This window comes from Vespula vulgaris, chromosome 10, assembly GCF_905475345.1.
Source record: "Vespula vulgaris chromosome 10, iyVesVulg1.1, whole genome shotgun sequence".
NCBI lineage: Eukaryota > Metazoa > Arthropoda > Insecta > Hymenoptera > Vespidae > Vespula > Vespula vulgaris.
In genome coordinates, this window is record NC_066595.1 from 8,041,543 (window position 1) to 8,057,133 (window position 15,591).

The 15,591-nt window shown below is 28.9% G+C and overlaps 2 protein-coding genes and 2 long non-coding RNA genes across 7 annotated transcripts; 2 read left to right on the forward strand and 2 right to left on the reverse strand.

Moving 5' to 3' along the window:
• Positions 1 to 1,291: 1,291 nt before the first annotated feature.
• On the forward strand, positions 1,292 to 9,361 carry LOC127067009 (protein lap1). Of its 3 annotated transcripts, none has more exons than XM_051001436.1 (12): positions 1,292 to 1,573; positions 1,676 to 1,938; positions 2,042 to 2,232; positions 2,368 to 2,503; positions 2,590 to 2,879; positions 2,953 to 3,664; positions 3,918 to 4,108; positions 4,182 to 4,295; positions 4,386 to 4,836; positions 4,938 to 5,740; positions 5,818 to 5,889; positions 6,043 to 9,361. In XM_051001436.1, exons 3-12 carry the CDS (start codon positions 2,077 to 2,079, stop codon positions 6,217 to 6,219), a joined length of 3,102 nt encoding a protein of 1,033 aa, XP_050857393.1. In that variant the 5' UTR covers positions 1,292 to 1,573; positions 1,676 to 1,938; positions 2,042 to 2,076; the 3' UTR covers positions 6,220 to 9,361. The 3 variants fall into 3 exon arrangements, with proteins under 3 accessions (XP_050857393.1, XP_050857395.1, XP_050857394.1); XM_051001438.1 differs by having other exon boundaries at positions 2,045 to 2,232; XM_051001437.1 differs by lacking the exon at positions 1,292 to 1,573 and having other exon boundaries at positions 1,616 to 1,938.
• Positions 3,817 to 5,055, reverse strand: LOC127067021 (uncharacterized). The gene is made up of 2 exons (XR_007782532.1): positions 4,971 to 5,055; positions 3,817 to 4,091 (listed from the first exon to the last, which is right to left on the reverse strand). It is a non-coding gene; the product is annotated as an uncharacterized LOC127067021 (long non-coding RNA).
• A 609-nt stretch (positions 9,362 to 9,970) lies between the features above and the next one.
• On the reverse strand, positions 9,971 to 13,862 carry LOC127067015 (lipoamide acyltransferase component of branched-chain alpha-keto acid dehydrogenase complex, mitochondrial). Of its 2 annotated transcripts, none has more exons than XM_051001452.1 (5): positions 13,701 to 13,861; positions 12,675 to 12,799; positions 11,050 to 11,587; positions 10,403 to 10,798; positions 9,971 to 10,297 (listed from the first exon to the last, which is right to left on the reverse strand). In XM_051001452.1, exons 1-5 carry the CDS (start codon positions 13,740 to 13,742, stop codon positions 10,061 to 10,063), a joined length of 1,338 nt encoding a protein of 445 aa, XP_050857409.1. In that variant the 5' UTR covers positions 13,743 to 13,861; the 3' UTR covers positions 9,971 to 10,060. The 2 variants fall into 2 exon arrangements, with proteins under 2 accessions (XP_050857409.1, XP_050857410.1); XM_051001453.1 differs by having other exon boundaries at positions 10,154 to 10,297; positions 10,471 to 10,798; positions 13,701 to 13,862.
• On the forward strand, positions 12,758 to 15,367 carry LOC127067022 (uncharacterized). Its single transcript, XR_007782533.1, has 2 exons — positions 12,758 to 12,855; positions 13,111 to 15,367. It is a non-coding gene; the product is annotated as an uncharacterized LOC127067022 (long non-coding RNA).
• Positions 15,368 to 15,591: the final 224 nt, after the last annotated feature.

The window sequence follows — 15,591 nt, forward strand, 5'->3', positions numbered from 1 at the left end:
TACTGTAGGTTATTTTTGAGCCTTTCAAGAATGATTTTTAGTCATATTTTGATTTTACTATATCCTCACTCAAAGTGTTTTTATGATGATTAATACAGTATATTTGAAAAACTAAAACGACGTCATTTTCCGTCTTCGATCCCATTTTGCAAATAGGATTATTTCATATTTTATGCATTTTTATTATTAAAATCAAGTCATATACATTTTACATTTGTTTCTTTTTTTAAGTTTAATTTAGTTCATACTTCTATTTTTCATAATCATTTTTCATTAATTTCTTATTTCTATAAATCTATATTTTATTAAAGTTATAGTCACGAAACGTACAAGATACGCAATTGTGGGGATTACTGAAACTGCAGCGAGTAAAGATGCACATGGCGATGAAATAAGCACACTTAAATATCATATTTTTCACTTGTATTCTGTTACAGGAAAATTAAAGATTAGAATTTTTCATTTTCGATATAATTAATTTGATATAAATTGCGGAATATATCGAGTTATAGATATTTGAAAATTACATTTACAGAAACATAGATTTATTCATAATACGTGTGCATTCTAAAAATGATAATGAAATGTATAATTATGAGAAATAAACCTTGAGGTACTATCGATTAAATATCGACCATATGAATACGTACTAGTCTAAATTTTTATATGGAAAAACATAAAATTTTTCGATTAGATGAAATGTGACAAGATTCTTCATTACTTTTCAATTAAATAGATTTTATGATACCGATTTTTCGCGCTTTCTTCCAAAAGCATTGAACGCGATTGAAATTTAATTTAATTTCAAAAAAATAATAACAAAAGAATAGGATCATCGTTAATCCATGGATCTCTATATGCATTTCTATATGATTTCATTTACATGAAATCTAGACATAATATATTTTTTACCATAATATGTATCATATTTTATATACTATGCGTTCCATCGTAAGTAATATCGAGCTAATGGCTGCTTAAATGTTAAGCTGTCTGTATAAGTTTAATTAGAAACAAAAAATATAAAATTTTTACAATTTACAAAGATTTTTCAATTAATCTATCTTCAAAGTTCTAACATGTGGTTTTTTTACTTTCGTCAAATATACCACTATTTTTATTACGTACAAAAATTTCTAATATACATCAATTCGATTGTTAGGTCACGCGTGAGTTATAACTTTTGCAAGCTTTTTCATCGATACGATTGGCACACGGTGTAAAGAATGTTCTCCGGTTATGCTTGTAGTTCATATTTTGTCCATACTTGTCGCTGAAGTCACACACGCTTCGAGCGAAAGGTGACGAACAACTTTAATATATACGAATGATGCTGTGAAATATTTCAAATGATTTATAACTTGATGTGTGTACGTATACTAGTCGGATAAAAAACATTCGATTCGGTTGTTCTATCTAATGTTCTATGACTATGATAAAAGTTTTTTTTTGTGAAATAAAAAGTTTGAGACTTTATATGTATTCAAATGCATCAAATTATTACAATTGTAAAATCATATTGTAATATATTACGTTACATTAAATTTCTTTGAAATTGTCAAATGTCAGTATGGTAAGTATAAATAAATGTTTAAACGTTTATGGTGCGGAGGGGGGGGGGATAGATAGTTTAAAAGAAATATTCGATAACCTCCATTTCTTGACATTTCTTTAGTGCCAATTATTATCGTTATATTTTTTTAATCAAAGAATCTTCTGATCTTTGATATCTTGCTACGTTTCATCGAGTCGCAATGGTGCGAGGGAACATAAATCTCTCACGACCATCTCGAAAAAAACGATATGTCGACCCCATGACGGCTGAATGATTTTAATGATTTCCATGCGAACGTATTTTTTCATGCACGTTTATAATTGACGGAAATAAAGATTGAAGTACTGTGTGTTAAATGTTCAAGCTTATTTAACAAACAACAGGTAATTTACAATACTTTTTTCATTTCAATAACCTTTATGAAACATATTCATGATATTAATATATTATTAAATCTTATCAAATTATTATTAATTAAATAATTAGCAGGGTAATATTGGCTAAAACATATAGTTAATGAAATGGGTAGTGCCTGGTGGCAGTGCGCTGCATGTCTGAGAGCACAGGAAGAAGATATTTGTGAATTACAATTAAATCACTGTAATCTTTATGATGTACCACCTGATGTGTTCATTTATGAGAGGACATTGGAGAAATTATATCTTGATGCCAATAGGGTAAATATATAATTATATTGTTGAAATTTAATTATTATTAATAAAATTGTATTTTGATATTTTTCTACTTGCTAATTTAATTTAATTTTTATAATAGATTAATTATTTTATAAAACATTACAATATATTCTACAGATAAAGGATCTTCCAAGACCACTCTTCCAGTGCCATGAATTGAGAATACTTTCCCTTAGCGATAATGAGGTTACTGTTTTACCACCCGCCATAGCATCGTTAATTAATCTTGAATATTTAGACTTAAGTAAAAACAGTTAGTATATATTTAGTATTCCTGTTAAAAATATATATAAAATTAAATGAGATACATTAATTTTATAAATCATCTCTCTCTTTCAGGTATAAAAGAGTTACCAGATAGTATAAAAGAATGCAAGAATTTACGTTCTATAGATATCAGTGTTAATCCTTTTGAAAGATTTCCTGATGCTATTACGCACATTGTTGGATTACGGGAACTATATATAAATGATGCATATATAGAATATCTTCCAGCTAATTTCGGACGGCTTTCAGCTTTAAGAACATTGGAACTTCGAGAAAATAATATGATGACACTTCCCAAAAGCATGAGCCGTTTGGTAAATTTGCAAAGGCTTGATATTGGTAACAATGATTTTACCGAATTAGTAAGTATAATAGTAATGGATGATTATTGTTATGAAGTTTTTTTTAATTATTGAATTTTAATTTTGTCTATAGCCTGAAGTTGTCGGTGATCTTGTCAATCTTACTGAATTATGGATAGATGGTAATGATATACGACGTATATCTCCAAATATTGAGCAGCTATATCGTTTAAATCATTTTGATTGCACTATGAATGCAGTACATCTTATTCCATCAGAAATACGAGGATGGAGAGATATATCAATAATGAACCTCTCATCAAATGAAATTTATCAGCTTCCAGATACATTGTGTTATTTACGTACAATTGTGACACTTAAAATTGATGACAATCAATTAAATGCACTGCCAAATGACATTGGTCAGATGTCAAGCTTAGAAGAGCTTATAATCACTAAGAATTTCCTTGAGTATTTACCGTCTTCTATAGGACTTTTACGAAAATTGCATTGTTTAAATGCAGACAATAACTATTTGCGATGTTTACCACCAGAAATTGGAAGCTGTACTGCGTTATCTTTGCTTTCCTTACGATCAAATAATCTTACGTGTATACCACCAGAAATGGGCCATTTATCCTCGTTAAGAGTACTTAATCTTGTGAATAATTGTATTAAATTTTTACCCGTCTCCATGTTAAATTTAACTAATTTAAAAGCACTATGGTTGAGTGATAATCAAAGTCAACCATTGGTTCCACTACAACAAGAATTTAATTGTGAAGAAGATATGATGGTATTAAGTTGCTTCATGTTACCTCAAAAGCAACGTCAAGATCTTGAACGTAAGTTTAGACTTATTTTATAATACGTAACACGCGTGCATTTAGTGAGTAAACTTATATAAATATTGTAAATATTACTGCTGCTATAGTGGATAATGATCAACAAGATGAAGACTGAAATGGTAAAGTATAATAAATGAAATACATTAGAGTAAACTAAAATTCTGTAATTAATATTTTAGCTTGTAAAATTTACACATTTTTTATAGTCCAATTAATGTTATAATAGATCATTTACATTTGTTATTGTTAGAAATGGCACAAGTTGTAGGACCAATTTCAAGCTCGATAATTGGATCTGGGAAAAGAATATGTTTTGCTGCTGAGGTAGAATCTGAAGTCCCCAATCAACTTCATCGAGCACCTACTCCTTATCCTAAAGAATTGCGTAATCTTGCCAGGCATGCTCGAAATTTACATCATCAAACTACACATGACCAAAAAGTAAGTATCTTCAGAAAATATTATATAAAGCAGCAAAATTTTATAATAAATAATTACAAATTTACAATTTCAGATGAATTTAGAACAGCAAACAATGATTAAAGAAGCTATCATTACAAAAGCTACATCTACTTTAGAAAATGCATCCAAATCTGGAACTTCGTTCTCACAAGGTTTTACTAATAAGGTATTTACAATTAATGTAAATTCAATGACAAATTTTTAAACATATTTTTTAAGTAGAAACGTTCTTATGTAGATATTATTTAATTTTTAGAGTTTATCTTTATCTGTATCAACAATTGATCATTTACCAAAAGATTGTAAGATTAATAGTTCTGCAAGGTCAATAATGCATCAGGAAAAAGAACACTCCAATTCAGAAGAATCTTCAGATGAGGCTAATAAAACAGTACTTGCAAAAGAAAAGAGTCCCGATATTCGAGAAGCAAAATATGTACGCAATCCTACATCTGATTACCTTGCCAAGACACCTACAGTAGCAGATTATGTAAATTCTACTTGGATGCCAGATGAGTACTCTAAAGCAAATATAGCAAAGATCGTGGAATCTGATAAATTTATAGAACCATATAATACTTCAATTATTATTGATGGGAAAAGTTACGATCAAGTAAGATCAAATGAATTTCCACCAGTTCCACCACCATATCACATTGCAGCTGCATTCTCCAAAAAGGCTGCACTTTTTCAACAATTTAATAATAGTAAGTTTTGATACATATACATACACACACACACACACACACATCTTTTTTATGGTAATAATAGAATAATTAAAATATAAATGATTTTGAATTTCTTTTAGTACTGCAACAAGAGAACCATGTAACAAACTTACAGAATACATCTAATATGTCCAATGTTGATGATATCCAACACTCAAATGGAAACGTAGAACCTGTTAAAATAGAAGAATATGTTCATGCAGCTATAAAGAATCCTACATTTGTTGATAAAGAAATGAGTAATGCTTCGGTTAATAATGAAAAAAAATTGTCACTTAATACCAATGATCTTGTATCATTACCAGAGACAACAAATCTAGATCAAACAATTGAGACTGATCGATTTTTTAAACCAAGTAAAATTCCAGTTCTAAGAACAAAACATTCGGATACTATGAATTTTAATAGCAACAATGATACATTAAATAAAAGTGTAAATTCACTTATGGAAGAATGCGACTTGCCGAAAACATTAAATGTATTAAGTATACCTACATCTCCTATTACAGGAAAGAAGTATAGGAGTCCACTTTCTTCACAAGAAAAAACTTTGAATCAATTGAAGAAAATAGCAAATGGCAATATTTCAAATAATAATATACTATGTGATAATACAGATGATAATAAGATGGAAAATATAGTAAAAAATGAAACAAATACAAACGATATTTGTCATAATTCTGATTCTTCTACTACAAATTGTGTGGATGTTGAGAATGACATAGCCTCCGACAGAAGTACGTCACTTTCAGCTAGTAACAAATCTTTGAATAACACAGATAATTTAGATAATAAAGTACATAAGATATTGAATGAACCATTAACATTAGAAAGAAGACCACGATTTAAATGGATGTTTGGACCTCATAAAAATGCAAACGTGGTATGTTAATTTGCAATATGTACTAATATTTCCAATAATATAATTTGTTAAAAATTATAATGTTTACTCTTTCGTAGTTGCCTGTTCAAGTAAGAAAAAATCCTGGTCTTGGATTTAGTATAGCTGGTGGTGTAGCAGGAGCTGAAACTGTAAGTTATATTAAACATTAATATTTTCTATGGTTACAATGAATTAAAGTTTTAATTTAATTATTCGTACATATACATACTTTCATATATGTATATATATATATGTAATATAAACAAAACGATCATGGAACATACATGAATCTCCCATCTCAGGGTATTATTGTGACAAAAGTAAATCCTGATGGCCCAGCTCAAGGTACTCTTAGACCTGGTGATAAAATTTTAGAAGTTGATGGAATAGATTTCACCAAATCTGATCATAATAATGCAGTTGCCGTTCTTCGAGCTACTGGTGCCGTGGTATCTATGATGATCAGTCGTCATCAATAATGAAAAATTAAAAATCTCTTTAAAAGCGATCTACATAGAAGTTTTCACCTGGATGTTCTAAAACCAAATTTATTAATGAATGTAACTGTATCCCAGTGTTGTATGTTTGCTAAGAATGCCATGTGTAAATTGGTACTTAAAATGCTTATAGTATGCAATAACTTTAAGCTTTTTGAGGAGATACTTGGGCAAACTAAAATGTGATCTATATAATAATGTCTGAATATGTTATTTTTTAAAATTTTAACATTTTTTATGGAATGAGATATAGTATTTGGTCCTTACAGTGTAAACGTGTTTTTACTAATAGAAGACTAGACAAGGTTCTTTCTTGAATCTTTACTATCTAAAAAGCAGAACTTCATATTTGTACGCAGTTCTGTGATGTTGTTTAAACAGTTGAATTATGTCAACTTGTTCTCTTTTGCGAGAATTAATAATGTGCCAGAAAACAAAATATTATTTATTAATTATGCACATACATATAGATAAATACACACACATGTTATGCATATAAATTATATAAAAGATTTATTAATTATAGATAAACAGGGTTTCTACAGACAAGTACATCTATATCTACAAAATGTATAATTTGCTATATTCTTGATAATTCGTGATACGCGCGAATATTATCTTATATTTTCTATAACTTTTATAAATTTATATCACAATGTATAATAACTTTTGGAACAAGATAAATATGTATGTGTATTTTCAAATATGCAAATAATTCTATTATATTATATTTTCATTTGTATTTATAAGCAAATTAGTCTCATAATTATCAAAGAATATAGAAGCATATTTTGTGATGGATAATTAAAACTATAAAGTAATATTTTTCTGTAGGAACCTTGTTAATGTGTAGAAAGAAGAAAAAGATATTCTTCTATGTGCCGTATTAATTAAAAATGTTTATATAGTTCAGTTCATTATTATTGATCACATCAAAGTTATTAATATTTTTATATTATCTGTGACTGATTGGATTCTTCGCACAATAGTATATACGTATATTTGATTTACTTTGCAGTATGTATATGCTGTATTTTTTGCCTCTTATTTACAAAGGCTCCTCATTACAAAATACAGTTATTTTCTTTGTGATTTAACAATTTTATAGTATTTACCCTTAACTTGGTACAAATAATAATTTAACAGACTAACAATAAGAACTTATTATCATGGTTGTGATTTATCTCATGATTTTGAGAAACAAATGTATATCTTTTAGATACTATGCTTTATAAAAGTCGATAGTAGGATATAATATTATTATATTTTCAGTATTCTTTTTTTTTCCTATAAAGTTGCATTGACAAGTAGAAAATTACCACAAAAGTATACAGTAGCATATAAAGAAATATTTAAAATCGTATAAGGAACAAATAGCTCGAATTAATATAATTTCGCGTAATAAAATGAATTAGAATAAAAACCTGTAGAAAAGTTAGGAATTCATTGTCATTTGAATTTAATTTGAATTTTTAAAGAAAGCAATAATATCCACACGCACATATATTGTCAATCCATACTTTAATTTTACTTTGAATTGGAGTTTTATATATATATATATATATATGTATGTATATATATATAACTATCCGATTCTTGGAATTGGTATATTTAATATTAATCTTATTAAATCATGTCATATATAATGTTAGATTAGATTACTGCATTTATAATGAAACACGAGTATATAATTAAATTTGCACAGTGTGTTGTTGCATTTAAATAATAATCACGTTTACATAGATATATGTAAATTTACATTCACCAAATTGAATAGATTCAACTGTCTAAAAGATATTTGTTATGTATCTTAAACAGTTATGCTATATTGCTTGAATTTATAAGGAATTGTTAGTTACACAAGGAAGAGAAATTATACAAAAGAAATGCAAGATGCATTTGGGGAAGAATTGCATTTGACAGAGTTGCACTTAAATGTACAGATTTTACAAAGATGAACTTACACACGTATGTATATCATTTCAAAGCAGTTCCTTCTTTCTTAACATAACTCAAAAAAAAAGAGTAACTAACAAGGAGACAGAGAAAATCTTTTTTGAAGTTCTTATTTCTAAATGTGTAGATATTTGTAGTTACTTAATGTATTTAACTATAATATGATAAGTTGTAATATATGATACTCCAGTGCAAATCTTTAACGATATACAAGTTAATATGTTAAAAAAAAGGAAAAAAGAAAAAAAGAAAAAGCGGCAGATTAATCTACGTACTTCCGACACAAATATAATTATTTTTTTGCGATGATTCTTAAAAAGGGCGCAATATATCTAATTTTGAAATTATACAACACACTTCTGTGGAAGTTAATGAACAAGAGGTGAAAATCTTGTAGAAAAAATGAACTACTTAAGATCGTCTGTCTTTACTTATAGTTATATTATTATTTTTGTATGCATGAGAGCAGCTTTGTATTCACATTTATGTATGTATGTTATGTGTTACATAGAGAAATTCTAAACCTAGTCATAACAGACAATGACATTTACACATTTTACGTATGTGTGCATTTATTCGCGAACTAGTAGTGTGACAAGCGATACTGTTACATCGTAAATACTACCATTTTTTATATTCGCGTCTATATTATTATTATTATTATTATTATTATTATTATTATTATTATTATTATTATTTGTATCTTTGTACAAATTCAATTTGTGACTTTTTGTACGTGATAGACACTATAAACATTTATTTTTTTCTTTCTATATTCTTAAGTATTATTATTAACGCGAACAGATATGTTTTCTGTACGTTTGTTTTTCTAGGACCACCAATATAATTAAGTTAATAAAAAGCAATGGGGATAGGGGGAGAGGAAACGTTTCTCGTTCTACATCTTACAGAGAATAGAGTGAGCTAATAACAATCACTAAAACATATATTAAGTATTAAACGGATTTGGACCATTAATATATTATATATATATACACACTTTTTCTACTATTCTAACTATTAAACAGACTGACTATCTTTTGGACGAAACACTTTAAGGTGGTGTTTGACAAAATGAAATGACTGAATGTTAGTGTATGATTGAAAAAAGGGATAATATTTAGCGCAAATGTACATAAATAAATATGTCAAGCGAATGGAAAATCAATCAAGTGGTCGTACTCGTCCTTATACTTTCGATATTGTATTACGATTTTATTTTATTTGTGAAAACATATTTCATTTTTATTAGATCCTCATCAGTGTGTTTTAATCTAACGTAATATTATTTACATTATTATTGGTACGTTCTTGATTCTTATGTTGTTATTGAAAAAAATTATAATTGTTTGCATTGACTATTAGTACCACCACTTTATTAGCGTGCATGTTTGATATGATTGTCATACTTCAAAATATACATACATGATATAACTAGTAATAGATCGATGTATATATATATAAAAAAATAATAATAAAAATAAAATAAAATAAAAAATGTTAGCGTTCGGTCGGTCCATCATAAGCCGATCCAAGCCAATGAACACCGATCCGAGCGCAACATTTTCAATATGTTGAGAAAACTATTTTACCTGTACGAAAAAGATTCTATTTGGTTGTGCAGCAATAAATAAAGAAATAAATATTTACGTAAAAAAAAAAAAGAAAAAAAAAACAAAGAGAGTTGATTTATTCCAATATGTCGTAAATAATTTCTAAGCGATAATCTAAATAACTTTTAGCTAGATCATCGGATTATCAAATTATACATAATAAATTTATTATTAGAGATTCTCGTTTATTAGTCAAGCGATCAACGTAGTTCTGTCAATTTGTTTATCATTGTCGTAATATAATGAAATATATTTCATGATTCCAACATTAATTCGATGGGATGTTCCACGTAATATTTCCACAAATTCGAGTATTTTGCCATCGTAACACCGTCGATCACTCGATGATCCGCAGCCCAACTAACAGCGATTATATTAGCTGCTATCACGTTATCTTTTTCATCGAAACGTGGTAACTTTTGTACTTTACCGAAAGCTCCGATCGCTATTTGTGGAGAGAGAATCACTGGCTTTGTATAACTACCTCCGATCTGTGAACAAATGGAAAAAAATGTTCCTTGAATTGTAGATAATAAAAAAAAAGAACATGCAAGAAAAAAATTGCACAATTCCTTTTTTTTTCCAACGAAACTTACCACACCAATGTTGGATAAGGAGAAAGTTGCGTCGGTTAAATCAGCCAAAGAAATCGATGCTTTCTTACCGAGTTCTTGAAGTCTGTTCAATTCTTTAGCGATACACAAAATACCGAGATTCTGAACGTCCTTTATATTTGGAACAATTAGACCTTCCGGAGTATCCATGGCTATACCGATGTTATGTTTTTCAGAAACTCGTATGCATTGTTTTCCTTCGTCGAGCCAACCGTTTAATTCGGGAATCACTTGTAAAGCTTTCGAGGCAGCCTTTATCAGAAAAGGCATTAGAGACAAAGATATACCCTGTTCTTTGAGTGAATCTTTCACTTCGTTTCGATAACGTATCAATTCAGTAATATTACATTCGTCGCTATAGACAAAGTGTGGTATGCTCTGAAAAATCGTAAAGATTTGTATTTTTATCATTGTATTATTAAGGGAGAAGAAAAAAAGGCGAAAAGAAAAGATTGGCGAGAGAGAAGGAAAAACAGGGAAAACGAAGAGGGAGAACAAAAATTAGAAGAAAAAGAAGACAAAAGAGGTAGAAGAAAAGAGATTAAGGAAGATACAAAAAAGAAAAAGAGGGAAAAAAAAGAAAAAACAAAACTAGAGAAAAAATATAGAAGTTGAGAAAAAAATAATACCAGGGATTGCGTCATGGTTGTCCACATGTGCTTGGAATATTTTTTTATCGGAATCGTTTTCCCAGTTTGCTGAGAAACGTCCTCAATTTTCTTTTTTGAATCGAATTTTTCAAGATGTGCCAGTACGTCTTCTTTGAGGATACGTCCATCTTTACCAGTGCCGATGACGTCGGCAAGATTAATATTGGTCTCCGTAGCCAGTCTCCTGACAGCTGGCGTTGCAATGATTTGAATCTTTTCGGAATCGATATCCTTCGAATATTCTGAAATCGCTTTATCATCCCTTTTTTCTAACTCCCTGTTCTCATTCTCTTCCCTCGTCTCCACTGTTTTCGTTTCTTGTTCCCTTTCGACGACGTTTTCCTCGTTGAGCTCGATGTCTACCAAAGGGTTTCCAATAAAAGCGATCTCATCTACTTTGTAATGAAGTTTTCTTATAAAACCATCGTAACGACTAGTTATCGTTACTGAGGCTTTATCACTTTGGACCTCACAGATGTTATCAAATTGAGACACTCTATCACCTGGTTTTACAAACCTACAGATCATCCATACGAGAAATATCAATTTCTTTCGTATGATCGACATTTTTTATGATAAAATATCTATCGATGATTAACTAATTATCGGTAGAAAGATGTTTTATATTATGTTATTGATTAGTATTGTACGACAAAATTTATTTTTAAATTCTTTCATTAATATTAATACTCAAATCCACTTAATTTTGGGACGAGAAAAACGAATATATCTATTATCAAAACAATTTATTTATTATCTATTATTTTTTAAGTATATTACTTGCATAAATGACTGATAGTAATATGGTTATAGTGAAAACAAACATTGAATGAACACCACGCTTACTTTAAACAAGCTATACAGAGACAATAAACAAAATATGAGAAACAACGACTCAGAATTCATGTATCGAGTGCTCTCTGCACTCCGAATTTTTAAAGTATTCATAAAATTACTCTTATATCATTAATGAACTATATCTCAAAATCAATAGCTAACAATGATTTTTAAAATTAACTATTTTCATGTTAGAAAGATTTTCATTTTTGATCAATCTTATCAATTCCAAATTGCTTGTTTATTTTAATTAGAATTCTAATTAGAATAAGGAAATAAAAAGAAATCGTCGATCTTGTGGAATACCTACGAATGATTGATACGAGGAATGCCAATTTCTTCCGAAGAATCGACAATTTTTATGAACGAAAAGACCTATCTCTTTTTAAGATTGATTGATTACTAATAGAAAGATATTTCATATTATTCAATTAATTATTAATCCACTTCCAAATTATTTCCCCATTTCATTTGAAATTTGATGAATCATAAGTAAAGAGGAAAAAAACTTGTGGGATACATACGAATGATCGATATGAGAAATGTCAATTTCTTTCGAAAGATTGATAATTTTTATGATCGAAAAGAGCTATCTTTTTCTAAGATCGATTGTTTACCGATAAAAATATATTTCGTATTATTCAATTAATTATTAATGCACTTTGAAATTGTTTGCTCGTTTCATTTGAAATTCGATAAATCATAAGTAAACAAAAAGAAAACGTCGATCTTGTGGGATAAAATCACTGGAATAACACTTTACTCACCATTCCTTCACAGTGACATCTCGAATGCCTTCTCCGATGTCCGATAACTTAAATGGGACAATGGTACCTGATCGAAGAGAGCTCAGCGACAGGAAACGTCGCTTCAACGTACAGCCGTTTTTACTCTGCAATAAACGTTTTTCGATAGACAAATGTTCTCTTTCGTCTCGGATATTCCGATGTATATCAGACTATCTATATCGATTTAAAATACTTGTAGAAATGTCATTACATATTAATTCATTTAATTAATTCAATTCGATATTATTTAAATCGAATTTTTTTTCGATATCATTTATCGAAATTTTTCGATATTTCGTATTATTTTTAGTTGTTTCAATTTTTATTTATTTTTTTTAAATATCATTTCGATCTATAACAAAAAGATCAATGAGAATGAAAAAAAGATATTGGCGATTTTTATATTTTTTTTCAGATTTTCTCGAGAGGAGCTTCCTCAAGAAACTTTAAAGCAAGGAATTCGTGCGTGATAAGATTTTTGGCTCGTAGCCATATCTGTATACTTGATCGGAAGAATATAAAAAGGTGAAAGGAAACCACCACCGAACACACTCGAAAGATCATTTTCTTACATTAACATACTCGAATTAACTTTTCTTGCTTTAACGGCAACAAGTTGTTTTTACATCTCTCGTCTCTTTTATTGGATTATACTATACACGCAGATATAATGATCTTGCATAATGCATTAAGGTCGTTGAATTTTGTATTGGTTATGGCTAAGTGGCATAAAAGAAAAAAGAGAATGTGGTAAATGAAAAATATAAAAAAAATCGAGTTGTGAATGACCGCCATTGAGTAATATTACACACACACATACACACACGAAAAATTGAACAAAGAGTTTAACCGCAAAAACACCGAGTGGTTTTTCACAATATTTTTTAATTTTGCGATTATATTTTGTTTTTCTTTTTCTCTTTTTCTCTCACATATACACGCATACACGTACATTATATTTGCCACTCGCGATGACGAAGTAGAAATGTTAAATCTATACTTTACCGATTGTACAATGGAGGAGCCGACTCGTAAAGCGAAAGCCATCGCAATTTTGAAAGAGAGATTGATTTTGATAAAGAATAATAAAACGAAAGAGACTACGCGATTAAGAGGCACGAGGAAAACCGTAGAAACGTTTCACAACGACTGAAATCTAGAAGCAATGAAAGGCTCTGAGTTAGCTTGTTATTATTATCTTGAACCGTTACGATATCGAAACTCAATGAATATTTAAAAATAATAATAGTGTTACGCAACGATAAAGAGTATTTGTACATGTTTCTCGTAAAGATAATTAATGATTATCATTGATGTATTAATCTGTGTATGTATGTATATGAATTTTAACTTATTTCAATTCTATAAGATTTTTATATGCACATAATTTTTTATTAACAAATGAATAATTATATTAAAAAACATATTGCAGTATGTATTTTAACTTTTTATTTTTTATTTAAATTTATGTTCTGTTTTTTTATCTCTTTGAGTATTTCAAAGTATAGAAAATAATATTCTTTTCGCATAAATTTTCGTTTATGATAAATCGATCGATTGTAATTTACCTATAAGCATCGAGCATTATGAGCACCACTGCTTAAAATTTAAGAATGTAAATATTTAAATATACGATCGTACATGAACTCGGTGAATACTTTACTCCCCTCTCTTCAAAACATATCAGTAAATGACGCATTTATTCCCGCCGATGTGAAATCTATTTAAGAAGACGTTCAGTGATAACGATTTTTCATTTTGTCGACGATTACGACAACGACAACGACAATGACGACTACGACATTGACGACGACGAGGCATTAATGTATTATCGATCGGCTTTCTTTTTCACAAAAAACGCGCGCGCGCGCGTGTGTGTATGTGTATAAAATATATAAAATAAAATTTTCACGATAATATCAGTAGTCATCTAAGTTTTTGTTTTAAAATCGAGAATACAAGTTTTCTTCCATCTTCATCTTCATTTCTAGGAACTTTCATTTAATTAATTTCCTTAATTTGAATTTTGTCTTGTAAGTTTTACTTACCTGTGTCTTCGAAGATGAACATATACACACATACAAACATATATATACATATGTATGTGTCATATTAAAATTGTTTAAACATTTATTTGAAAATCTCTTAAATTTAAAAGCAGGGAATTTTGAATCATATTAGTAATGGACGATAAATAATATGCTTAAATGATATTTCCTTGTAATGATAGTAAATAATTCATTCAATCGTTCATTTGTTTAGGTTGGTATCATTATTTCTTTATTATGTTATGTAAGAAAAAATGTTTGCGATGATGACAGAACTGAGATAAGAAAAATTATTAATATAAAATTCAAAAGCTTGACGAAATTATTTTGAGAGATATTTAACGAAAAAGGTGAAAACTTTGAAACAAAGTGTTTTATCTATCTAAACATTCTTTACTTAATTAGCTGACTTATGTGTTTAATCTAATGTGCTAATCCGCAAAGTTATTGCACGATACACGCAATTAAACACGTAACTGTATAACTTCTTAATTCTTTTCTTCTTCCTCTTCTTATTTTATTTTTTCCATTTTTGTTTATTTTTTTTTTGTTTTCTTTTCTTTTATTGACAAGATTGCAGAATTCCAATATACAGATATAGCGAGATGTGGAAATCAATATGGACGATTGTGCGATGCGATTTGGGTATAAAACGAACGAGTAAATACAGACGTTCATTTGAAAAATTGTCCGACTTGTTTCGAAGAATATATAAATGTGATTAATGGAATACAAGAATGGGCACGATCAATGGAGAGAGTGAGAGAGAGAGAAGGAGAGAGAAAGAATCTTGCGGATGCAAGATCATTCGAAAATAAATATTTGTTTCTCTCATCTAAAACGTTTGA

What these genes read in the sequence shown, in the direction of transcription:
- LOC127067015 (XM_051001452.1), bottom strand. Translation starts at nt 13,742, where the DNA reads ATGGCTTTCGCTTTACGAGTCGGCTCCTCCATTGTACAATCG. An exon ending in GATGTCACTGTGAAGGAATG is followed by an intron (nt 11,588 to 12,674) that starts GTGAGTAAAGTG and finishes GATGATCTGTAG; the next exon opens with GTTTGTAAAACCAGGTGATA. An exon ending in CCTTATCCAACATTGGTGTG is followed by an intron (nt 10,298 to 10,402) that starts GTAAGTTTCGTT and finishes ATTTGTTCACAG; the next exon opens with ATCGGAGGTAGTTATACAAA.
- LOC127067009 (XM_051001436.1), top strand. Translation starts at nt 2,077, where the DNA reads ATGGGTAGTGCCTGGTGGCAGTGCGCTGCATGTCTGAGAGCACAGGAA. An exon ending in TTTAGACTTAAGTAAAAACA is followed by an intron (nt 2,504 to 2,589) that starts GTTAGTATATAT and finishes TCTCTCTTTCAG; the next exon opens with GTATAAAAGAGTTACCAGAT. An exon ending in GTGTAGCAGGAGCTGAAACT is followed by an intron (nt 5,890 to 6,042) that starts GTAAGTTATATT and finishes CTCCCATCTCAG; the next exon opens with GGTATTATTGTGACAAAAGT.